The 26883-nt window shown below is 32.7% G+C and overlaps 2 protein-coding genes across 4 annotated transcripts; one reads left to right on the top strand and one right to left on the bottom strand.

The window, feature by feature from the left end:
* The first annotated feature begins 944 nt into the window (after window positions 1-944).
* On the top strand, window positions 945-6253 carry LOC148598655 (uncharacterized). The gene is made up of 6 exons (XM_088560548.1): window positions 945-1089; window positions 2147-2222; window positions 3867-3930; window positions 4212-4336; window positions 4571-4595; window positions 5144-6253. The coding sequence occupies exons 1-6, from the start codon at window positions 963-965 to the stop codon at window positions 5222-5224; spliced, it is 498 nt and encodes a 165-aa protein (XP_088416674.1). The 5' UTR covers window positions 945-962; the 3' UTR covers window positions 5225-6253.
* Window positions 6254-18842, bottom strand: LOC148598654 (RCC1-like G exchanging factor-like protein). 3 transcript variants are annotated; one of them, XM_088560547.1, is made up of 11 exons: window positions 18819-18842; window positions 17462-17687; window positions 16689-16786; window positions 14880-15009; window positions 14392-14520; window positions 12398-12516; window positions 11070-11154; window positions 9092-9361; window positions 8534-8707; window positions 7362-7447; window positions 6254-6498 (listed from the first exon to the last, which is right to left on the bottom strand). In XM_088560547.1, the coding sequence occupies exons 2-11, from the start codon at window positions 17676-17678 to the stop codon at window positions 6421-6423; spliced, it is 1386 nt and encodes a 461-aa protein (XP_088416673.1). In that variant the 5' UTR covers window positions 17679-17687; window positions 18819-18842; the 3' UTR covers window positions 6254-6420. The 3 variants fall into 3 exon arrangements, with proteins under 3 accessions (XP_088416673.1, XP_088416671.1, XP_088416672.1); XM_088560545.1 differs by lacking the exon at window positions 18819-18842 and adding an exon at window positions 18346-18705; XM_088560546.1 differs by lacking the exon at window positions 18819-18842 and adding an exon at window positions 18440-18704.
* Between the last annotated feature and the right edge of the window lie 8041 nt (window positions 18843-26883).

Raw genomic sequence — 26883 nt, 5'->3', positions numbered from 1 at the left:
ATTACAGGCTTTTAGTACCCATGTTTTGTCCTTAAACTGACAATCGCTTTAATTTATCCTCGGAAAGAATGTGAGGTCAGCAACCATGCATTTGATTTTCTGTGGGGCTATGGATATTTTCCTGATAAACATGTACTCTCTCTTTAATACGCCTTTTGCGAAAAAAAAAAGACAAACATATTTTTAATTGGAACAAGTCGATTTTTTTTCATCAAATATACGATTAAAGCTAGAAAAACTGATAGTAAAACAGACAATTTTATTCCCAAGTTGCTGATGACAAATTTTATTTAAAAAAAAATGCAAACAAACTTTAAAAAATTCCATAGCCTCCCTAGAAAATCAAATGCTGACCAAGTAGTGGACCGGTATATCCAGAAAAAGAAGGAGGGGTCATAGCAATGATATTCCATGCCCTTTCTGCCAAAACTTTGCATAAATGAAAATAGCAAAATTTTCAGAAAAAAAAATAATGTGATGTATGTTATCCATAAGATAAATTTTAATTTCACCAGGACAGTACCATATATGTCTTTCAAAAGGGACGACACTATATGATTCTTTTAAGCACAGGGACTTGTTTAAAATAATTTATTTTATTCCCTTCCCTTTACACGTGATATAAAACAAGTGGGGTGGGCAATTTTGATCGGGGCAGAATATTTATAAAATCAGGAGAAAAAAAAGAAAATATGGAGGCCAAACAATTATTTTGTTAGGAGGACCGAAGAATGTTTATTTCTAAAAATATTTAATTACAAAAACTGCCACCCCTAATCAAATGGTCGTCCCCTCAGCATCCCCATTTGACAGTGTAAAGGAAATGGGTACTGCCGATCCAGGCGAGCCTTTTTTTTATTAAAACTCGTGACTCGGTTTTTTATGTCATGTGATGTGGCTTTTATTTAAACTCGTGACTCAGTTTTCTATGTCACGTGATCGGTGTTGTTAAACAATACAAAATGGCGACCTCCATGAAGTCTTATGTCGGAAGCTTTCTTTTTGCCTGTTTAGTGATAGATGCGTCATGTCATCTGTGCTTATTGAGTCCAAAGCAGAGAGGCTCAATGACTGGGCTCAACAAAGCAGGTCTGTTTTTCTGTTCATTCTACTGTCTATTTTTTTAGCTGTTTTAAAGAAACTACCGGTATTAAATGAACCACCGTGTAAATGTGAAGAAAAAATGTAGAAATGTGTACAATAAAAATAAAAGATATAGTGTCAGTGTGTATATAATAGAAGAAAAAATATAGTATTAATGAGAATAATAAAAGAAAAAAAATATGCATGGTGTCAATGTGCATAATGATAAAAAACAGTGTCAGTGTGTACAATAATATGCATTGACGTTATATATATATTTTTTTCACAATTACTCAGTTTATTAATCATGAGAACCTGTAGTGCCTTAGTCGCATGGTCCTCGGGCTTATATGGGAACGGGCGTTGAAGGAAATCTATTTCCAGGTTTGAATTTCGGAGAAATCCCCGGGCAAAGTTAGGTGCCTTGATACCTAGATACATGTTGGCTCGAACCCACAGAGGTGTCGACTTCGTGATTACAAAGTGCAGCGCCTTAAATGGTTTATCAAAATGCTTTTTATCAATATCACTCATGCATGCATGTATCTGTAAACAAGTACTATCTCTAAAAAAGATAGCCGACGCAGTGATTTTTTCTTATTACTTAAAATTTTCTACGCTTCATTCGGGAAGTAACACGACTTGCAATTTCAATTCCCGATGCAATTTTTTCGAAGGCCACTAAGTTATCAGTATTGGCTAATCGGGAAACATAATTTCGGTCAGGTGATTTGCGTTTCTATGGAAGAGCGTCTTTGAGGTCAAAGGGTAATAAGCGAAACTATACCGACTGCGTCGGAAAAAGAGAGAATAAATGTTTTCAACCAAGAAACATTCAGTTAAGCAACACCACCATTTAAACAAAAGTTAATGAGCAACCCGGACTCCACCTAAAAAATGGGAGCACAGACCAGAATGCGCCGGTAACGTAAGCGCCCTTTGCTTTTCTTATAAACTGTCACGTCAGGGGTAGACGAAAGAGGAAAGAAAAAGAAAAATAAAATAAAGCATATAATTATTGTCCGTACTTGGGTAAACTTTGGTTGATTTGATTTTATTCTAGGATCTCCTGACTGTTTTCTGATTAAGCCACAGTGTGGGGGTCGTGGAGCAGAACCCGATAGTGTCATGCTTTTAAGGTATAATGCACGTACCATGGTAGAAAATATTAGATTTAAAGTGTTCTAAACCATATACCATAACTGATTAGAGTGGAGGCTATTTTTTGCAATCACCTTGTCTGTTACAACTTTTTGTAACATATTCAAAACTTCTATGGGAGGGAATGCTTGGTCATTTGTTAGATTGCTATTGCATGATGACTCTGTTTTTTTTTCGTTTCCGGGTTTGACTTAAATGGTTCAAAGGGGTATATATTCGTGGCATGACGTAGCGTGTATCTTTTTGTTGTGTCAGTCTGTTATCCACTTCATATACGTCTATTGTAACCGGAAATAAACACTAGGACATGTTAAGTTATGAAAACAAAACAAGTGAATTGTTTAATATCTAGTTGTATACAAATTGGACACGTGGTATAATGAATCCACCAAAAACGAAGCAACGAACGATTGATTTTCTGTAGATCACCACACGGTCGTCAATGATGGGCAAAACCCATACCAAGCTGTAAAAGGTCCCAAAATAAACGAGGGAATGAAACTATCCATAAAAGACGAAAATCGACCTAATCTATATAAAAAACGCAAAACGAATAACAATAAACATAAAAAACGACAACATGACACAACTGTATAACTTGAAAAGTATTATACATCACGTGGTATTTTAAGTGTCTGCACGAGATGCGTAAAAATGTATGAAATATCATTTGTTCCAGTTTTCCGTCTTTTTGAGCCACATGCACACTTTACAAAAACATGAATTCATTTAAGCCAATAATTATTTTATGTGTACTTTATTTCTCACAAACTGCAATTACTGTGGTGTAGAGAATAATTAGCATAAGATATAAATTATACCAGCAATATAAATACATGATATACATAGTTCGCTAGACTTGTTACAAGTCCCTGTGTTTATATTAAAGAAATATGAAAAAGTTAATTGATTGCATGTATCCCTCTGATAACAGATCTACTAATTATTGAAATGGCATTATTATATAGATTTTCTGGGTCATTTATAAAATAAAGGGGGACTGTAGCAAGTCTAATATTTTGTATTTTGATTCAATTTTAAGCACATAAGTAGATAAAATAGATATAGCTTGGAGAGTTCACGTTTTTCCATTGTTCTTGCATAAATTCCTTCATCTTTAAAGTATTTGGTCGTACTCAAGTGTGTATTTCTATTCATATTGAAAAGGGAACAGACAAATAAGAAGTGGAATTCATTACCAATATCTGCTAAGTTACATATATTACATAAACGATCATTACTGTCTATATTTCTCCATCTTCCTGTTTCAGTCTGAAAACTATCTGTTTTTCTAAATCGTATACAGAGTTTTTACTGTTTAAGATTCTGAAGTACTCGCCAAACTGAAACGTTTCTTTAAAATACAGTAATTCAGCGCTTTGGGGGACATTTGTAAAGATGAATTCCAACCTTGGATAAATTGATCAATAAGAGCTCGTGTTACAGAGTTGTACAACCAAGGATTACTATTCGATTGCACCATTACTTATAATACCATGGCTTTTTATAATTTATACCCTGGCAGTATACTGTGCTAATATATTCAGATAAACTTGCATCTGTTAGTTTGGTGAGAATGGCATTTTTACTTAATATAGTCACAATACTTTTATCATTTACAGAGCAGGAGAAAACTTCACTGTAACATTCCAAAAGAATCTCAACCACTACACAAAAGCAAGCCCTGTGAGTATTTAGACACAGACCATTTTCTTCTCGAGGGGCTGGTATTTCTTGTTGAGTAAGAATTTTTTTTCCGCGTAAAATGAAAATGATTTTTTTTCAGAAGCAGCTGGAGTTGAAAAAATATTTGAAAATCTACATTGTTAATTTTAAGTAATAGGGAAAAATTGAACCATATTATTTTTTGTCAATGGCTTTGTACAATCTTTACTGAGTACTATCAATTAATTTTCTCGGTCAAGATCGAAAAGTTTTAACAATGTTTTGACTATTAATACTTGTAGGGAGAATTCCGAGTGATGCTTGGTCAAGAAAATACAGGAAAGTTTGAAGCACTGGCTGTAGTCAAGGACAACAATGAGCCTGCTCCTTACCTGTACAGTGTACAGGTCACCATTCCTTCATACAGGTCAGTATGTGAAGGTCACTGTCATTGTTCTGAACTAGTCACAGAACTTCCAAGTTTCCATATCAACAGCCTTCAACCACCAATATCTAGACAAATGACTTCCCTCAATAAATAGTCTTTGTCATGGTAACACATGTATGACCTTTTGTAGAAGTTATGTGTATGAGTGTCTTTGGCCTTGAAAAATGAAGTCAAGCATAGATATATCGTTATTTTTTTCTCTTTCTATTTCAGAGTTAAACAGCCACTAGTAATGCAGGTAGGTACTATTCAATCTTTCCCCTAAACATTATATCACTATATAAAAACTTGAATTTGGTACATATGTATATAAGGATATTGGACTTTGTCAAGAGTTCAGAAGATTCATATACATTGCAGTTCATTTGGTAATGTATTGTTGTTTGCAACATCTTTGTCTGTTGTCTTCTAACAGAAAATATGTAAATCTTTTTATACATTTTGGCATGACATTGTTGTCAGCACAAACTCTTGGGATCAGGATTTTTTTAATCACAAAAAATATCATTAAATCATTTTGTTTCCATATTTGAGTTATTTTGTGTGTTTTCAGACATGTCCGCTTGCTATTTAATGCTGTTTATACAATGCCCAATTTTTCGTGCATCTCCTTCTCTATTCATAAGAATTTATATAGTTTCTGGCCTCGCTAGAGAAGAAGATCGACGAAAAACTGGGCATAGTAAGGCTCTGGATTTTCTGTTTTATTTAAAGTTTTCTAGACCCCCCAAAAAAATTACGTAGTGTGCAAGCTCTGATTGTCTAAATCACTTTCCTGTATTTCAGGCTGTGTATGTGACCAACAACCCTAAGGCACCACCAATGTTCTATCAGTGTAGTGATGTCATCATTACAGACAAGTATTGAAACAATTGTGAAGAGATGATGATGACTAAAAGATTGTTTTAAAAAATATCGTGTTCTGTGAAACAGTTTAATTTGTATTTTCAGATCTTTCTATCAACTAAGACTCATTGCTGAAGAAGCAGGGTTTGCATAATACTCTTTTGTGTTTATAAAAATTGATACTGAAAGCCAGTTCCAATTTGACACCAGATTGTTATATAATATGCCCATACCTACCAACTTAAACAATTTAATCATGTTTTCATTGTTATGACCATTTGTCCTACTTCCACAATTTTTCATCAATTTCCGATTTTGTCAAAATTACCTAAGAAACTCTGAATTCAAACCCTAAATTTGTGTTTCTTTGATAAGAAGAGTCATAAATCTGACAACAGATGTTAATTACTGTCTTAACAGGTAAGGGTACATTTTATGGCATGTAAATAATCTCAAAGAAGCAATCAGCTGATCAGGCTTTGACAATTAGAAAATGGATCCTGATTGGATCTACTACTATTTTATGAACACCCTATCATAATGCCATAGCAAAGGATTAATTTTGTTTTTAGTTGGCTTCCTGCTATGAAGTTAACACACTGCTTATTCATTCACTGTCAGATTAAAAAAAATTATGTACAGTAGACTCTTTCAAGACTGTATTTTAAACATATGACTGTTCTCCATCATTCAAAAATCCTAACAGGGAACATACTCACCCAAAAATAAGGTTACATATTTGTTTTCTTCAGATGATCTCCTTTACCTCTTTATGTTGCTTGTTTTCTTGCTTTGTTTTTGTTTTTTGTTTTTTAATTAAGTATAACACATTTATTTTTGTGGGGAGGGGGTAAATATAATACATTTATTTTTAACTTATATAAACATAAAATATATCTTATTCTGTAATAAAAATTTGAATCTCATAAAGTCACTCATTATCAATTATAGGTAGTATTGATTAATTCATCTTTTACAAAATCTACTCTGCTTTTTTTTTGTTTATATTAATGTTTGTTTGACATTTTCTATTAAAAAAGCCAAACGAAATATTTGTATCATTTTTATCATTACTATTCATGTTAAGATGATTGATGTAAACATTGTAAGTGTTTAGACACTACAGTGTATTTATGTATATCCTTAACTTCATAAAGAAATGTCAATCAATTAATATCACAGGGCCATAAATGGGCATTACAACATCCACTGCTTTGTCAACTAAAAGATTTACACAATACAACTGTATGGTCTACTCCACATTGTACTGTGTGTGCTTCTGCAGGCATTGATACCTAAAATAAAAAGTAAAAGTACATGTATCAAGTACCAATCCCATTAGGCACTGCCAAAGGTAGATTCAAGATGAGAAAAACCCACCAAACAAATGATGCTTTTATAATGTGACTAAAGGGATTTTGGGATACAGATCTGTACTTTGAAGAAAAACAAACATTCATCTCCACCTTAAATCAACCTAATTAAGAAAAATAACTCTTGCAATGTGGCAATTTTATATACTATTTATACAATGTACATTTCAAAAGTGCAAAAACCACATGACAAACAATATTGATTACTTTAAACAAATTAATTTTTGCGGTGCACTAACTTACTAATGTACAAAAAACTTTGAAAATCACCACCTACAAAATTGATGTTTAACATTATATAAGGCTAGTCATTTTTGAAACCGTGAAAATTGATGCTCGCAATCCACTTTACAGAATCCACGATAATTAGCAGCCGCGAAATTAAATAGGTTTAGAGTATGTAGTACCAGTATGCAAGAAATTAAAGTGACTGTACAAGAAGGTCAACAGATGTCTTAGCTGCTGTGGACTGCTCACTTTCTAAAGTTCAACTCTTGTACTTTGAAGAGTTATTGGTAGCAATGTTTACAGACAATTCACTTTGATGCCATTCTGGTGGACTTCAGGTTGGCTATTCAAGTACAAATTTGCCATTAGTTTTGATAGAATAACAGACTGTCAGATGCATTACCAGAGGCAGACCCAGAAGGTTGGAACCTTTCTTTAGTTGAAAAATTTGGTTAAGAAAAAAATAGCCCAATTCCCTCTTTACAAAATTACAGGATCTGCAACTGCATTATATATACCTTGCTGTAATTGGTGATCATGATAAGCTAATAACTTACTTTCAGAGGGAAATACTGATCTCTCTCGACACCCAATCCTAAACAACCATGTTTGTCTTTACCCCAAGTGTATACAGATCCATTACCTGAATTGTATAAGGAACATATATATGCCATTGTAACAATCATTCTTTTATCTGAAAAGGCAAGCTATTCTGACATTATTTCGAGGCCAATTAACCTGAAAATGTTTCATATCTAGGAATTATTGCTAAAAATCATATAAGTGTATTTCTGTTGTATAAAATTTATCTTTCCTTGAAAGTGTTGTGTACATAATTGAAGTATTCATTATATTGTTCTCTGGAGATTAGTACCTTTATCAAATTGACAAGATTATTACAGCTGCCCTATACACTCTCTGCAAAGAATTGTTATATTTAATAATGTATTTTGTTATAAAAAAACAACAAATTACTTGTATAACTTTTTTTTGTATACAAGGTGTGCTTTTCAGTTGCATTTGGATTTTGAAGTCGCTTACAGAAAAAAGCGAGTACTCTTTCGTGGTAGATACAGCTTGTTGTCCTTTGTCCTATTTGTTAAAGTGTTTGTATTCAAATTCAACAGATTTTTGTAGCTTTTTTTATTGTTGTATTTTCCCACCACTGTGCCTGGTTAGGGGAGGGTTGAGCACTCACAGATTTAACCCAGCCACATACTTTTTGTGCCTTTAGTCCAGTAGTTGTCGTTTTTTTTATGTTCGTTGTTATTCATTTTAAGTTTTTGTATGGATTTTGGTCTTTTATGATTAGTTTCACTTGATTTATTGTGAGGCCTTTTACAGCTTGCTTTATGGTATGAGTTTTACCCATCATTGAAGACCATGTAGTGACCTGTAGAAGTTTAATTGTTTGTTGCTTGACTGGATCATTGGCAATCATACCACATATCCTAGCTTTATATTGTTTGACCTGTCCCCTGATATTCTTTTAAAAAAAATTACTCTATACACGATTTTACAGTTGATCATTACTTTTAAGCCCAACAATATTCTCTTAAACTTTGTGAAAATTTTGCCAAGTTTTTCATAAAAAAATATCATCTACAAACCAACAGTGTGGCAGAGAAACAGCTGGACAGACAAATGAATATGATGCTCACATATACCCCAGCTCATCAAGCTGTACATAGGGTTGTTGTTAAACATAATGATAAATTAAAGTACATACTTGTTAAAGCAACAAAATGATGGAGTCCACAAACAATATCAGTGACCTTGACATTAGGTTCCAACTCATTACAACCAAACAGGGGAGGAGGTATCTTCTCTGGAAGTTTGGCTGATTCTAATTTAGGACCCTTTCCTAGGATTCCATAGCCCCATACAAATAGCTCTCCTAGATCTGAAAAAAAAAGATATGGGTTTGATATGGATTGATTGCTTTAAATGCCCAAAACGAGCAGATGAACTTACATTAAAATGTGAACCAGGAGTCAATTTCATAATAAGATGTAAGTCTATTTGAAATATTATCGATACCCATGATTTATTTTTCTTTTTTTTTAAATGTTTTTGTTTAATTTTTTTCTCTTTGTATGTATTTTTGTCCTTTAAATTTTTGTACTAGCTTACAAAGTTGTGCTAACGAAAGTGTGACAGACAGACTAATACATGGATAGGACAAAAACAGTAAGTCTCCCCACCAAAGACGGGGGAGACATTATAAAACAAAAGTACATTCACTAAACCTCAAATATAGTTATTTAAATCAAACATCAACACCAACCATTTAGTATTGCACATTTTGATCCAGCAGAAGCTGCCTTTACAATCTTCCCACAATCCTTCAATGGTAGATAAGTAGGTGTATTTATCTGCGTTTCCTCTGTAACCAATGACAACTGATTGTACTCTGAATTTCCCCAGGCAAAAAGGTCACCCTCATTTGACACGGCAAGAACACAGTCCCCAGTTGAAGCTATTTCTACAATTTTGACCCCATCAATGGCACCTTTAACTCTTGTAGGTTTTGATGTAAGCTGGTAGTGCCCAAGTCCTGCAAGTAGATATATTTATTATACAAACAAATTTGTCTTTAGTGACTTTTTTACTAACAAGGAATAGTCACATGAGACAGATGGTCTTAAAGTACAGGTCAATTTCACATATAATACATAGGAATAATTTAATCATGTCCTTTAAAAAATATTATTGAATTGCTGAATACACATAGTTCTCATGAAATGTGTGATTGTATAGATAGCAGTGAGTTTTCAAATATTTCACATGTCAAATTCTATAATATCACTTTCAAATTTTCTTCCACCAAAGGGTTACAACCCATTTCATTTGTGATGTTAACTTTATTTGAGGCCAAAAAAAAAATTATGTTTCCTGTCACCCAACTGACCCTCCTTCAGACCCCCCTATCCAAAAGTTTTTATTTGTGATTTGAATACAAAATATAATAAAAAAGGCTGCTTACTGTCTTACAGAAAATCAAGACGAAAAAGCCAAAGACTTTTTTTTATCTTAGGTGGAAAAACAAAGAAATAGAAATAGTGGTTGTTTATATATAGAATTAATTGTAAACAAACATGTGAGTGTGCTCTTAGCCATGGATTAAGTCTATTACATTTTTAATCTTTACCGATTTGGTTTTTATTGTATTCTGAGTCTGGTATCACACTTACTTCATTTCAAAATTTAAAAGAAAAATCCTACCTAACGACACTACAAAATCATAGAGGGGTGATCGCAATCACATCATTATTTTTTTTTCAGCCTGACATTTCTGATGATTTGAAATATTAATCCACAGTTCACAAAAAAAAAATATTCAAAACAGTAAAAATTCTTTTAGAAAATCTATATAGTCAGGAATTAGGAATAACCAAAAAATAAAATAACTTATGCAGAGAATGCTTGAACGTTTTACTCATGCATTGAACAAGCTCCACACTTTGTTAAATCTTGGCGTTCTTCGGCACTTGTGATCATATTTTAGTTATGAACTCTTTCCATTTAATTATCATGTTATTATGTCATTTCTAAATTTATGGTAAGTTAGACTTCCATAAAACTGGAAATAATTGCAAAAGTGGTAAATGTAATTGCATTTACTTTAAAAATGTGCATAGTGGAATTTTTAACAAAGCTGAAGTGGGATTTTTTTCTTGATATCACAAAAAAAGTCAAATTTTGGTAATTAATGACTTAAAACAATATAAATACACAAACTTTTTTACAAACTGACTGTTACCATCTTTTTAACAAAATTAACTTAAGTAAAGCCATTTATAAATAGTTTTTTTTAATCAATTAAAGTGTTCGATTAAAAAAAAAACACAGTACGAACCTTAACTGAATTTCATATTTACTCGACAGTATGCATTTGTATTAAAACATTTCAGTGTATTGGAAAAATTATGTAAGTTTAACATGAATTTCACATGATTTTCACCTGAATTGAGCAAATAAACTTCGTGATAAATTTCACGTTAAATTCAGGTGAAACGAGTCTTCACATGAAATTCACATGAATTGATAACATGAAATTCGTGTTAAGTGAATTTCACGTGAAAATCACGTTAATTTCATGTCAAGTTCAAATAAATTTCATGTGAAGCTCGATTAACATGAACTTCACATGAAAAAATATTTGCCTGTGTACGAATTAAGAAAGACGTGTCTGCATTCAGAGCTTTATACTCATTATTAACTGCGTTGATCTAAAAATGTACTAGTTCTAAATGTGTAAATACCTGTCTGTCCATCACAACCTAAACCACAGCTATAGACTTCACCATCAGTTGTCAAAACAAAGCTGTGATCATGGCCACAAACAACCTAGAAATACAAGACTTTGTTAACTTCTGTAGTAAATATATACAGTGAAACCTTATTAATCTCTTTCTGATCAAAGGTCTGTTCAGTTTAGGTAGGTGCTAGGTTTAACAGTTTCAAAATGTATTTTAACTATTAAAATTTCATTTGTTTTGTTACAAGCTTTCTGATTGGTTTTGAGCAAACCAAGTTATTTTGTATAACTTGCTTAGGTACTGTGACTTCATAAATGCCATTGATCAGTCCACACTTCACATTTTCTGGTTATTTCAAGATTTGGTTAAACAGGTCTCACTGCATATCCCCAACCTTAACATAACGCCAAAAAAAATTTGTCTGTTTAGGGTTACATTCCTCCCAAAAATAGGGTAGGTCTGTCGGCATTTTTCATTTTATTTTATTTTTTTCATTTTATTTTTTCTCGACTAAAGTTGAGCCTATATTTGTAAAATAGCATCATGTTTAAGTCATGAAAGTGTTTGGTTTTAAGTACAAAGTTTAATTTTTAACATACACACCTATTAATCATGTATTTTATTACAATACACTTATTTTTTGTAGGAATTTTTAACAGAATATAAGTACACTGTATTTACGCTTGGATTTACGTGATATAAATAAGTCTCCTATTCAAATGCTATTGTGACCTGGTTTTTAACGTACTTTCGGTTTTACTGGAAATGATCCGTATTATACCGGAAATTGGTGGAAATTACCGATTTTGTCAATTTTGGAGAAAAAATGTATTAGGGTTGGTCGGGAAACCCGAAACAGACATATTTTTTTTGTTGGCCTAATGGATATTGGTTATGATTTTATTCAGGGTTTATTAAGACAGGTTTCACTGTACACATAAGCAAAAATTACATTTAAAAACCAACTCACTTTTCCTAGCTGTAAACAACAATACAAAGCATTAAATTAAATTACCAAATGATTGTTTGATTGCAATTATAAAATACAGAATGAGTATGACAGTGAATTTGTCATTTTTCCATAGCAAATAACTACAGATAAGATAACTTAAACTCATGGCGTTACTGTCCACACAAAAACAAATTGTACCAAATGTACAAAATAAACTCCCTGGTTCACATATCAGCCGTCATAATGCTAGAAACTCCCTGGTTCACATATCAGCAGTCACAATGCTAGATAGCATTCTTTTTACCAAATCACTTTTGATGGGGTGGACACGTGATTCTCCCTTCCTTTTTCTTTTCCCTGTTTGATTTCCCACATTTACCTTTGCGATATTATCAGGTATATCCTCCATCTTGTGTACACGTGGGTTATGTCCATAGATTTCTCCCTCGACAATACGCCTTCCACACTGTCCATAAGCATTGTTACCAAGTGTAAAAACTAAAATAAAAATTAAATGCTTTGCAGAATGCAGCTTAATATGACCATACAGATTAAACCCTGAATGTTTAGGCATATTTGTACACAACATGCAAGCCTGCTACATCTCTTGATTTGGATTTGTGATAAAAGGTTCATGTTACTTCCTTAAGTACCAGTCCATATAAAATTCAGACACTGCCTATAGTAAGCTGATTCATGGGGTCGAAAAAACCCACGGAACAAGCAACTCCTTTTTCGTATACAAATGCTATATTTTTATGTGACAATAGTCCTTTCTGTATTTAGATCTGTACTTTTTGCACTATAATAAACCAAATCAAACCAAATCAAGATCAATAACTCTTGCAAAGTGCTAATTTCATGTACAATAGTTTCTGAACAAGAAATTAAACAGAATTTGGTGGGTTTTTGACATGCATGAATCATCTCCTGTCTGATTCTTATAAAGACTGCTACTTAAAAGGAACAGTTCAGCCTAATTTTGGTTTATTTTAGTATAACATCTAATGGCAAAAATTTCATGCATTTCAGGATGATGAATTGAACAAAACTGCATAGTGGAGATACAGTGATAACCAATTTCAAAGTCTTGGTAAAACTTGCGTGGAGATCAAAACACATCCTCCACTGCAGTGGGGTTCAACAATTAAATTTATGTGTTAATTGATAATTGTAAATAAAAGTAAATTACAGACATTGAAATATATTTACATTATTAATTTTTACACAGCGGAAGTTAGAACAGATAATTAGAACAGAAACCAGAACATACGCAAAATTAGTAACTGCAAAAATAATACTAAGTATGGTATAAACTGGTTCACTGCTCACACACTACCTACATAACTCTGTATCTGCCAGCACAAGAGTATGGACCATTCCACATGCCAAATGTACAAATTTCAGTTAAGTTGTCTCCCTTTGTACAAGATTCTTTAACTACCTGCCTCTGTGACTGTCAGGACTTGGGTATGATACAGAGTTGTTGAAAACTGTTGGACCTATAGACCAGAAATTTAAAGGGGCAGCAAGAACTGGTTTGGGCATTTGGGGCTGTCAAAATCAAATTTTTGTCAGTCCTGAATCCTTCCTTGCTTCGATTTATCCATAACAAATGCTTACTGTAACTTTGAAACTTTGAAATTTTCCTGATAAACAAAATCAGGAAACAACATTCTGTTACTTATTGTTCTAATTTACTGATAGCTTTGCACCAAGCTTGAAAATCGTAAACCAGTCAGTTTCCGGATTTCATGTCCTCACCGTCAATATTTGTAATTATTGTATTGTTTATGAAAAACAGCATGGCTTTGTTTTCTAATAAAGTTTGTATCTGATGTGAAACCAGGTAAAAAAATGGGCTCTTTCAAAAACCCACGATGCTGACGACAAAGCAACAAATGTTTTTCTTATCTCAAAGAATTTTTGTAAATAATGTGAGTCAATATTCAATGAAGTATTAATAAGGTGGTGTTGTTCATAATTTAAAGATCAATGTCAGGGTTATTCAGGAAGTAGACTACTTAACAGAGGTAGGCAAGTGGTTACTCTTTGTATCAGTGCTATTCTGTTGTTGTCAGTCAACAATGATGTAACTTCATATTTATATGGAAATGATTCAAATTTGGTGAAAAAATGCAGATCTGGCAAAGATCACTTTCTTGCTGGACCCAATGTCTGACCAAAAAAAAAAAAAATTTCAAAATCTCTGGTGAACCCTACCAGATCCAGTTGGACAAGTTTAGTTATCATCCTTTAATCAAGTTTCTCTACCTACCTCCCTCTGTGTCAGTCAGTACTAAGGTATGGACCCTCCCACATGCCACTTGTACAAGTTTAGTTGTCTCCCTTTGTTCAAGATTTTCTACCTACCTCCCTCTGTATCAGTCAGGACTAGGGTATGAGCCCTTCCACATGCCACCTGGACAAGTTTAGTTGTCTCCCTTTGTTCAAGTGGTAAATCTATATAAACTGGTTCTATCAGATAATCTAAAATCCTCCCTAAAATAAAATGATTACAAGACAAATACAATTTAAAGTTAATTAAAACATGAAATGTTTTATCTCATTATTTACTCATGTGATAATTGTTTTTGTTCTCCTCTTAAAACATTAAAACTTGTACGAGTTTCTATAGCCTCACAGAGAAAAGGATATCCATGAAAGTTATCTACCAATCCATAATTTTTTGTGTTGGGATGTGTACATGTTTTTTGGAAGAACTAATAATCATGTAGTAGTAATTTTTAATGGTCTTCCTATTCTGGTCAAACCAATGTGCTCACTTTTATCAAGATAAACATAATTTTCAGACAAAAAAAAAGAGGTGTGTTTCCAACCCAAGACCTTCAACCAAATACCTGAATTTCTTGGCATTTCATGGAATCCAATCTGAGAGTCTGTATTTATACCAGTACCATATAATCTGTTGCCACGGAAACTCTTTGTAATGTAAACAGTAAATCCATAGCCACAACCCACTTTTGTAACCTGTTTTAAAAATAATTCAATAGGAGAGTTTGTCAATCTCATTAGTGATGTCATATTCACTAATTTGCGTATCATTAAGTGTCAAATTGCTTGGCAAAAAAACAACTAAATAAACAATTGACAATTTCATGATTAGAATCCCAATTTTCAAAACTTTTTAACTTTGTTATTTTATATCCAATTTTGGTTCTGTAAAATGTTTCATTTAGATAAAATAATTCATATTATGTATGTGAATTTATATGTAAACCTCTATTTTTGTATAAAGTTATAATTTAAATCTTACGTACATATAGTCTAATTACTGAATATTTATTTAAAAATTCCATGGATAAAAAGAATTTTATTTGCAAAGTTGGGAACCAAAAGAATTTTTCAATTATCTTTAAAAATGAAAAAGTTATGATGATTTAAAGTTGATACCCTATGCAACTCAATGGATTTTTTGCCAACCAAAACCAATCACAGGTAAGTGATGACATCACAAAGAACTCTCCTATTAACTGACTTATATCTGAATATATCATCTTGTATAAAGAACTTTTGTTTGATTTATGCAGAATAAACCGCAATGTGATTTATGCTATGTGTAAATAGAACCAAAATTCATTATAAAAGATTAGAAATTAGTTACATTCCTTATAATTTAATATTTATGCAAAAACTATGACCAATTCATAATAATTTATTCCAATATACATGCCTCAATTCCATTGGTAAAAGTAGTCAGGTTAAAAGGGGTGTGGTTTAAAGTTCATGACCTTGTATTTTGACCAGGAAAAAAAATTGTATCCAAGATAAAATAAAATTTCTAACAGTAAAAATGGTCATATTAAATCATTTGAATTTAACAAAATTTACTTGGTTAAGCATTCTACTTATTTAATGAATGTATTCAATTTCTGATTAGTTTATAAACTATAACCTAATTTGGGTCCGTTTATGCTGAATAATCCGCAAAGTGGATTATGTTTCAGCGTAAACGGACCCAAATTAGGTTATAGCGTATAAACTAATCAGAAATTGAATACATTCATTATATTTTAATTAAAAATAAAAAATTATATATCCATCACTTTTATTAACACTGAGTAAACATCAACTTTAATTTTCCCGCCGTGTAGTAATTCTAGTAAACAAATTGGTCACCATTTTAAGATCAGCGGCAAGACGCTGTCATTTCATCACTGGGAAATGTTCAGTTATTTTCCAAAACTGAAGACAGTTATTAAAGCAGGAATTTGACATAAACCCGGCGGACATAAAGTTAGTTAATAATTTATTGTCACAAAAACGTTTCAACGTTACAATGTGACTGAAAACGTTGTTTCGGATGTTGACAAACAAAAAGAAGTTCCGTAAAAGGTGGGCGTGGCCTAAATAGCAAGTTATTTATACAATTGAAACAATGTTGATTTTTGTCAACAAACCAATCAAATGGCAGGATTCTCATCAAATTAAAATATTAAATTATAGAAAACCTTCGCTTTCCTTATAATCATTTGTGTCTTCAGGTTTTAATTGTTTTGCTAGTAATTCTTTGTTTTTTTTTATATGACAAATGACTAAATATGGATTTTAACTATCAGTTCTATTCCCAATTTTTAAGTTGAATGTGATTTTATTCTCAACCAATTTCTCCCAAAAAATTAAAACAAAGAGTTGCTGCCTTGGTATACCTTTAGATTAGCTTTGTCCATAAATTTGACTCTAACAGGATGTCGAACTGTATTTATTACATCTTGGTGTTTTTCTGGACTTAAATATGACCGAAGACCTAAAATATACAAATGCAACAATGATATATATCTTCTAATAAACAGAAGATATTTTATTAGGATTCTACCAGTCATTCCATACATCTTGTATCTGTCAAAACAATCAAAGAGGGAAAAATCGTGTTAGTCTGCAATATTAGATTTATAAACAGAAATAGGGAAAAACTACATCTCATTCTCTAAATGGTAGAGACTGTTTAAGAAATAATTCTGAAAAACTGTAAAGGTCAAACATGGAATTTACTTCTTCACAAATATTGAATCTTTCTGCCCAGTAAAATTGGACTAGGAGAAAATTTCATGAAAAATTAAATTTCAACAACATTGAAAGTCAAAAAGATAATGGACCATTCTGATTATCATGAGCCACCTTGACTCATCATAATCATTAATAGGCCCTTTCAAGTTCTGATTCAATAGCACAGGTCATATCAAATTCTAGTACTATTTGAGATCTAAAACAAAGGTCCACACAAAGTGAAAGTCCTTTATAAATCATCAGTTTTTAATTATAGAAATACTTGGGCTTATGCAATCTTATTCTAAAAGGTTCATTTCTGAACCTTGACCTTTCCTCTTATTTCGACCACTGAAAATGATCCATAGGTCTAACATTCAAACATTTTGAAGCTAAGAAGATGAATACTGAGATAATGAAAAGTATCTGTATTTACCAATAGCACCTGTGGCTGCACAGCCCCAAGCATATACCCTATCAGCTCTCTTGACATTATCTCCAACATACTGAATAATTTTTTCCTCCCTTTCAAGCCTTTTCTGGTCTTTCTTTGATAATGTTTGCTGCTGAGATGCAAATCTCACAAATGTCTGTTTCCATGGTAACTGTTTTCTTAAACAATTCTGACAAACTATTCTGGTAACTGGGTGCATTATTTTGACCTAAAAGTGTATTAACCACTCCTGAAATATACTGCATTACAATTTTAAAAAAATTAAAATCACTATAGAGTTATTGTGTGAAACATGTGCATGAATCATGCCAGCATTGATTATTCCGTCACTTAGTGTTACTTTTGGTTTTTAAATAATTTACATGTATACATACATGTATATACATGTATGCAATGTATAATTGGGACATTTTATATAACAATTTGCCAACTGTCAATATCTTCCTTTTCAAATAAATACATGTATTTCTAGGTCATGTAAATGATGGATTTTTATGCTCCAATTGGGTTAAAGTGTGAAACATTGAAAATTTTAATAAGTTGTACTGTCTAACAAGCTATCACAAGCCTGCCTGCAAGACCAGCCAGCAGGATGTTTCATTCAATATTCTGATAATTAATTCGCATGTTTCATGGTACAGTTACACATATATATTTTTTCATTGATGTTCATTAAATACAAGTTGTAACCAAAATTTCTGGTGTATTAATATCTCTTTCTGTAAATTAGACCAAGTTTGTTGTATGATGAAATCTTCACCTCTCATGACACGTTTCAAAAAAACTATTGGGCACATAGATATAACTGGTGTCAATTTGCATTTTTAATATCACTTTATGGAAATAATGTAGGGTAATCTACTGACCGTGGTCAATCATGTGACCGATCTTGAAAGAGTTCAATCAAAGTCATCCTGTCAAAAAGGTATTGCTTCGGCTTCGAGCATTCAATAGTCATACCTTTAAAACAAATTGCGATTCTATCTCTTCAAAAATACTTTTTTATGACAAAAGCTATAGAAAAATATCCAGTTATCTGAGAACACATAAAATGACACTTTTTAATTTGAAATTTCTTCTTTCGTGTTAATTTTCATGGGCGCAGCCATCTTTAGAAAATAATAAATGGACGAAACGCGGTGAATCTCCGGATTAGGCGTCAACTGTATTATTCCCCTTTGGCTATTTAGTATTAAACTTATAGGTCTCCTGTTTTAGGTCTATTGTTATTTCATACAGGACAGAAAGTTCAATAAAAAGAAAATTATGCTTGAAAATTGTTCACATGTCTCCATATAACCAAGTAAAGATATACACTATCTTTTAAATTCCAATTCACCTCAAAATCTTTCTAAAATGGCATTTATACAACAAAAACTAGAACTAACATGGTAATTGAGTTATCAGCCTCAACAATGAATTTGACACGACTATAAGTCATGAGTTTAGATAAACAATTACGTTAATACCTCAGAACATTGATATAATCAACTATTGCCCAATAAAAGAAAACGATAAAATATCATTTCACCTGGCGGTTGTCACCACAAATTATATCATTGTTTTGATACACCTTGATAAAACAGTCACATCATGTCTCAAAATTAAGTTCGAAGAAAAAAAAGAAAGAAAAAGAAAGAGAAAACGGGACGATTCCATGAAAGCACCAAAGGACACTAATTTGACAAAATGGCTATCACCCACATTTAATTAACTTTTTTATTAAAACAATATAAGTGTAAGAAGAGTCATGAGTTATGCACACAGGGGCAGATCCAAAGATTTTGAAAAGTGGGGGTTCCAGAAAAAGTTGGGTCTAACGCTATTTTTTTATATACATTTTTGCCTTAATTTGGCACAAAATTAATAAAATTTTTCAGCAAAGGTGGAGGGGTCCAATCCCCGGACCCTCCCCTGAATCCGCTACAGGCAAACATGCTTTAAATGCATGTGATGTACTTGAACGTAAATATGTATAATGATTTGTGATAAATTGTTTTCTTTTTTCATCATGAGTATTGGCTGCTATAACAAATGAAAGGACTTATTATTTAAGCACTGTAGGGGCCGGGGACAACGGGACCACTTCCTCCTTTTTCAAAATTGTATTTGAATTTTCCCTTTTACTGGTTAATGAAATACACAGTGAGTGTGCGTTGTCTATCCAGTCCTTTGAAAAACGGAAACGAAACTTTTCTTGCTTTGGGAAGCATTTTCATATCTAGTCCCTGGATTACATTCTTTTGATTAACGCTATAACATTGGTTCCCTTGATTACTCTTTGTAACTTTTTGCTAACGCCATTAGTTTCAAGCCTCTCATTATCCTTTTCAAATATCATTTAAACATCAAAACGATAAATGCTGTATTCAAACCCATGAAGCGTCCTACGAAAGTTTCACCAATTTCCATTGAGTGTTGTAGGGTCCATAGCGTATAAGATGATGGGTACCCGTTTGCATAACGGAAACTTGTGCGGACGGACGGGCACCTTATCACTATGTACCCTAAATGAGGGTATCTATATAACTAGTTGCTCCAAAGAGCCTAAATCGCTCACATGGCCTGATAAGCTAAATTCTATTTTTTGTAAAAGCGGCCACGTTTTTTTTTCATGATAATAAATCACTAAATCCCTACGGTAATTTTGTGTAGGATGCATTAAATAACGATCATATCAACTTCCACTGAATTCTGTCTAGAAAAAAATAAAATAAAACAAGAGGTTCCCAGGAGCCTGAACATTCAAATTCAGTTAAAGTGCCCCAATAGGAACAGAAAAACCGCCATACATTTTGAACACTGAAAACAATTCAAATGATTCAATTTCAATAAAACAAAGTTTGAATTGCATGAAAACGCATAAAATAGCTCTCGATGGGTTGATTTATGTCCTGTACGAAATTTTGAACATGTCAAGTGTATTTTAGTAGTGAATTTCGTTACTTCTGGACACCCATGTTAAATAATAATACTTTCATCATACAATTATTCAAAACTGCGCTTCAAATGATATCATTCGATGGATAAACAATAAATTCACAATACGAAACAAAATATTTTGTTCAGAAATTGTTATCGTTTTTAAGATACTCCATATTTTATAACATCCAGTAAAAAAATTAATTAACCAAAATGAAATTGAAAACACGTTTTCTTTATTATTCTTTGGAAACATAATTAGCAAAAAATGAAGGCCAACTTAACAACCTATTTCCATTAATACATCTTTTAGGTGATACATAGAAAACAATTGTGCATTCAAATCCAATTTGAATGTTCCACGGGAGCATGGACCAGATGTACCAGTAGGGTAAGCGTCCTCTTATATTCTAGAAACATCCGCCGAGCTGCTCATAAAAGTCAAGTCAAGGGTAGACGAAAGAGGAAAGGAAAACTATCACACTTGAACAAATCAGTTTTCATGGTGCAGATGGATACAGCATAACGATCCACGAGTTCAAGAAGACGAACATAAAACTTATGTAGTGATGACTTCAATTTTGTAGCAACATAACCCTGTTCCAGAAGCCTAACTGTAAGTCTAGCGCGATACAAAAAGTCTACGTAGCTACGGCAAACTCTGGAATAACGTATGAGTTGTGATATGAAAACTCCATACGCTGGTGCTGAAGGGATGTTGCCACAGATGAATGGAAATTTGACAATTCTGAATGAAAAGTCATCACGTTTGTCGTAAAGTTTGGTCAGTAGTTTTCATTTACCATCGATCTCTACGTGTAGGGCAAGATATGAGGCTGACATCACATTGTCTGTAGTATCCTTTATCTCAAGTTCTTTGGGGTAGATGCGATGTATCAAATCCCCGAAACTAGGATTGTTTAAAGATAATACGTCATCTGTATAGCTGAGAAATGGAAACTGATCGTTGGTGTATGCTTAAAGGTGCATTATCAAATATTTTATTTTAATGATGCTTGATTTCATTTTATATTCCTTGTTTTCAAGTAATGTGAATAAACGAAAATAAAAAAAAATAACTATAAGTTCTCGAAGATGCAAACATCGTTTTTGTGATTACTTAAATTCTTGCAATTATTAAATCGATTTGAATGGCTTTTGCCTTTTGAGTTTCTTCTAACTTTGTTTACCATTAATATAATGTTTCTCACGAGAAGTTGTCATGTAAAACCATTTTCTGTAATCAAAATACAGTTTATGAACCGGTGAATTACGTTACACCGTAATATATAGCAATGTTTGATTTATATATCATACATAGCAATATCCCATTGCCATAACATCTTACCAATACATGTATTCTCCGTTTCTAAATTAAATTAAACTGAAAATCAGTAATATCTAAATAATTGCACTTAACAGAAATTAAGGACACTTACGAGTAGAGGGAATGTTTACACCAGGAACGCCTCTTCAATTGTTCCCGCGTCACAACTTCCTTTCTAAAGATGCCCGTATGATAGGCGATGTCACTGGTAATGATTTATAGTTAATTTGTTCAAAGAACAGTGCTTTTATCCGTTTAAGAGAGAAATTACCGTAACGTAATTCATGGACGTACTTTACCAAGGATGTAAAAAAATACGTAGCACCTGAAAAATCTGTTTAAGAGTCATTTACGACTGAAATTGGTGTGTGTACAATTAAGAATATGGAAAGTTTGCTACCACCATGAACAGATGCAAGAGACACCGTAACTTAATTCACAATTAAATGCACATTTGGAAAAAAGATAAAAATCGTGTATTTTTTCAATAAAAACATTATCTTTACGTGGGAATCATTCATTTTCATATTGTTTAGAATTTTATGGTATTGTTTCCTTACATAGACGTACCATATGTGTCAGTTACATTTGCATTACAGCTTCAGGAAAATTGTAACGTAATTCACTGTGTTCCATGGGACATCCGTATTGTGTGGAACAAATTTTTAAATCGTTTTCGATGTAAAAATAACTGTTAAAATTGTGTTTTCTAGCCATTTTTGTCCCTAGAAAACTTATTGGGCGTTATTCATTTGGAGTATTTTATATTTTTCTATGTATTTTTTTAGATGAACCCTAATTTGTGACATAGGTTTCTTGTCGATTGAGTCTTAGATATTTATCGATTTGTTCAGTGAATCGGATCAACGTCCCGTAAACTATGTTTTTACAGTCTGGCATAACCATGATAGTAAATTGAAACCAAAGCTTTATCAAGAAATAGCTTTTTGTCTTTGAAAATAGATTGTGATTAAGAAAATTGGCTTTGGCGCACTTTAACTGAATTTGAGTGAATCGCTCATCTGGTTAAAGTTTGCCTTTCAATGGCTGTAAATTTAACAAGGAATTGTCCAAAAATTTTGACTCAAGAAGAATTTGGTAGGACTTATGATCAGGATCATTTAAGCAACTGAAGGTTTCTTTCTATCTACAATAGTTATCAAGATATTAGCTGAAAACTATAAAACAACACATCATTTTTCACCTTTCAAACGCAATAACTAACAAGGAGTCGTCTGCCAACTTAGATTAATTCAAGACTTTTATAGGTCTTATAATAAGGATCATTTCAGCAATTGAAAGAATTTGGCTAAACCTAACGGTTTTGGCGATATGATATGCAAAAAAACTACTGTCTGACCCCAATGATCTATTTTTAGTGACGGCAGCCATGTTTTTGGACAGATAAAAAATCCCCAAATCAGTCCTATGCAGGATACCCAAAGGAACATTTTATTAAGTTTGGTTCCAATTGGTCGAGTAGTGTCAAAAGAAAAGATTTTGGACGTCAGAATTTGGCTAAACCTAACGGTTTTGGAGATATATACGAAAGACAGTACTGTCTGGCCCCTATGTTTTATTTTTAGTGACGGCGGCATGTTTTGGACGGATCGAAAATCCCCACATCATTTCTATGCATGATACCCCAAGGAACATTCATACCAAGTTTCGTTTCAATTGGTCAAGTAGTGTCAGAGGAGAAGATTTTGGAAAGAAATAACATTAAAAATAGCTATAACTCCAACATGGCTTAAAACATCAAAACGAAAATTGGACCATATATATAGATCTCATCATGCTGAACACTTTTATCCTCGTCAGAATTTGGCTAAATGTGACGGTTTCGGATATATATGCTAAAAACTACTGTCTGACGCCTAAGTTCTATTTTTAGAAACGGCGGCCATGCTTTTGGACAGATTGAAAACCCCCACATCAGTTCTGTGCAGGATACCCTAAGGAACATTCAAACCAAGCTTGGTTCCAATTGGTAGAGTAGTGTCAGAGTTAGAGTTTTGAAAAATTGTTAACGACGACGACGGACGCCAAGTGATGGCAATAACAAATGGCAGTAAACTCCAACATGGGTTAACAAGGCATTTGTGAAAACAAGGTTTAAAAAATAGACAATGATTTGAAAATCGAATCCTTCACGAATAAATCTATGAAGGTCATGAGATAAGTAGATAAATCAATTGGACTTTGTTTTAACAAATGTGCTTTATAAACTTTATTTCCATAAAAAACTGGGTGAGCAACACATTTTTAATTAAGAACCTGTAAGTGCTACTGAATTATGTTTGTGTATCAAACTTTTATTGCGGGGAAAAAACTTTTTTTCAGAAGTTTGTGAAATTGATAACCCTGGTGCGAAAGCTTTTTCATGAGGAATCTGTTGCGTTAATTAAAATCTGTCCTTAGTTTAAGCATATTTTATTCAGAAATAGTTTGATTACAATAAATTAAAAAACATAATAGTAATAAGACAAGGATTCGGAAACAAGCATAGCTTATACTAAGTCCGTCTCCTCATAAAAATGACAATTTGGTTAGCACATATGTTCTATTGCACGCTTACATGTTGAAGAATATAATATGTGGCGAGGAGAAAATCAAGTATTTAGAAAAAAGGGATGAAATGCATTAATATGTAATTGATTATAGTTAAGTGTTCACAAACCGTTTACTGTCTACTATACACTTTTGCACATTTGTATATATATATATATTGTTCTTAAGTTAGAGCATCTGATTCATGAAGCAAAAGTTTTTTGAGTTGGTAAATCTAACGACAATATGTATGCCTGGCGAATGGCTGCATACTTGCTACAGTGAAGAAGATAATGGGCTCACGTTTTAGATTGACCGCATGTACAATATGGGTTATCGACAAGATTTCGCGCAAATAAATGATTCAAAGAACTACTATCCATACGTAATTGTGCATTGAGCACCTGACCGATTCTACTGCCGATATAGAAGTATGTTGGGCATTTTACGTTTTGAACTTTCAAATAGTTCTTGAACGTTTCTAACGACGACGCCTTACGAATGTCGAGAGGCAAGTTGTTCCATAACTTGACACTTGAAGGTAAAAAGTAACCAGAATAGATATTGGTTCTCGTACGTATTTTGGCCACGTTATTGGAATGTCCAGTAAAATGACGATGCAGGTCTGAAATCGTGTTTGGTATCAAGTTACAAAGATAGTCAGGAGCATTCTTATGCACCATTTTATGAATCATGATAAGTTTATGATTCTTTCTACGATCTGCGAGTTTTTTCCACCCTGTCTCAACGTATAATTTTGCTATAGAAGTTAGTTTAGTCCCACCCGTTATTAATCGCATGGCCTCGATTTGCACACTCTCGACTTTTTCAGACAAATATTCTATATTGTCCAAATGACGTCGCCATATTCCATTAGTGGTCTAACGTAGGAGAAATACATTTTTTTCGAGTGTAAATCTATCAAGAGCTAATCTCAAGCGACGAAGTGCATTTACACGGGTAATTGCTTTTTTGACAATATTGTCGATGTGATTATGCCACTATCCGTTATCTGAAAATGTTATACCCAAATGCTTATGGCTTGTCACCTCCTGTATGTCGCGATCGTTCATCTTTTATACCGGATGTAACACTTAAATACGAGCAAAACGTACCAGTTGTGAAACTTTAATACTAGAGGAGGGTGTTTCGGGAATATCAACATCTAGGAAAGGAATAATAACAATAGGAAAACCAAAAGTCTCTTTTATCATAATTTTTTTGTATGAAGGCTAATTTTATTTCTAAGTATAATCAAGGGAACCAAAATTCTAGCGTAAATCAAAAGAATACACATAATTAACATTAAAGAACATGAAATAACCAAATAATACATACAAAGTAACAAAAGTAAATGATCAACCCGGACTTCCCTTAAAACCGGGAGCATGGACCAAGTGCACTGTATTTGATGTTCCAATTTCCGGCGCAAAATATAGGTTCCTTTAGTCGGGCGGCCATTTTGAAAAAATGGCGGCAGCTGGAAATTTTTTTTCCGAAGTTCTGTATCCTTCGAAGAGTAGTTCTAACTTCTTCAAAAGTTTCATCTCAATCGGACCAGCCACTTTCGAGAAAAAGGGCGGACACTTTAAACAATTTTTATGACAGGAGAATTAAACTAATAATAATAATAATAATAATGAAAAGAAGAAGAAGAAAAACAGTAAAACAAAAAGTCACCGCCACTTCGTGGTCGGCGACTTAATTACTCAGATGTCAGAGAAAAAGCCGAGCAAGAAAAAAAGTTTGCAGGAACAACAAACAACATAAAGAAACCGAGAAAAATAACAACAACAACGCACATCGTTAAAGGATCAATTATGTCAAATTTTAAAATTGTATTTGTGCCTACTCTGTATGTAAGATTTTAGAATTTACGAGCTAGCTAGGTCGTACGAGAATTTGGACCCTTCGCATACATTCATGTTACTACAACAATCAACACAAATTAACACCGCGTTAAGATTTATAAATGCAAAACAGACATTTGAATAACAATGCAACAGTTCTTTGACAGCCGTAGATCTTTTGAAGCATTACTTTTAAGTGACACAGTCCTTCATGAAAAGTTTTGAGATCAGAATTTAAGAACGATCCATGCTGCACTTTTTGGATTCAGCAAGTGTTCCAACATTTGTTTTAAAAATGAAATGTGATTTGAATTCATCAGAATTTCAAGTTATGTTTGATAACTTTACACGAAATGTTGATGGAAAATTAAAGTGGAAAGTCGATTTTTACTTTAACATAACTAGAATTTATAAATCGTCACATGACAACATTTAATCCATTAAAATCTAGTAGACACATTTGTATAATTGTTTATATCATAACAGAATGTTTCCTTTACACCATTTATTTACATATTGCTGTTATTTTTTGCTTGTCTTGGTTCATTCCTAATATTGCTTTTTTTCATTTTTGTAGTGATTTATTGTAGTTCTAAAATGTCCCTTGACGATATACACCAATATTTCTCTCTATTTCTGGTAAAACAATCGGCATAATTTTATGACATTAATTTAAAATTCTGTTCCTTTTTGCAACCTATTGCAGAGCTGCATTAAACCACGAGAGAATATTTATCTGTTATGATAATCATGTA

Source organism: Perna viridis, chromosome 14 (assembly GCF_037379345.1).
Source record: "Perna viridis isolate PV_CMFRI_1.1 ecotype Kerala chromosome 14, ASM3737934v1, whole genome shotgun sequence".
NCBI classification, from domain to species: domain Eukaryota; kingdom Metazoa; phylum Mollusca; class Bivalvia; order Mytilida; family Mytilidae; genus Perna; species Perna viridis.
The sequence above is the reverse complement of the archived record's forward strand: the minus strand, read 5'-3'. Positions and strand labels throughout refer to the sequence as shown.

Excerpts from the sequence above, each read along its gene's own strand:
- LOC148598655 (XM_088560548.1), top strand. The coding sequence starts at position 963 with ATGGCGACCTCCATGAAGTCTTATGTCGGAAGCTTTCTTTTTGCCTGT. Across the intron at positions 1,090-2,146 it reads GACTGGGCTCAACAAAGCAG|GATCTCCTGACTGTTTTCTG; the intron begins GTCTGTTTTTCT and ends ATTTTATTCTAG. Across the intron at positions 2,223-3,866 it reads GATAGTGTCATGCTTTTAAG|AGCAGGAGAAAACTTCACTG; the intron begins GTATAATGCACG and ends TATCATTTACAG.
- LOC148598654 (XM_088560547.1), bottom strand. The coding sequence starts at position 17,678 with ATGCACCCAGTTACCAGAATAGTTTGTCAGAATTGTTTAAGAAAACAG. Across the intron at positions 9,362-11,069 it reads AGGTTGTGATGGACAGACAG|GACTTGGGCACTACCAGCTT; the intron begins GTATTTACACAT and ends ATCTACTTGCAG. Across the intron at positions 8,708-9,091 it reads AAAATGTGCAATACTAAATG|ATCTAGGAGAGCTATTTGTA; the intron begins GTTGGTGTTGAT and ends TTTTTTTTTCAG.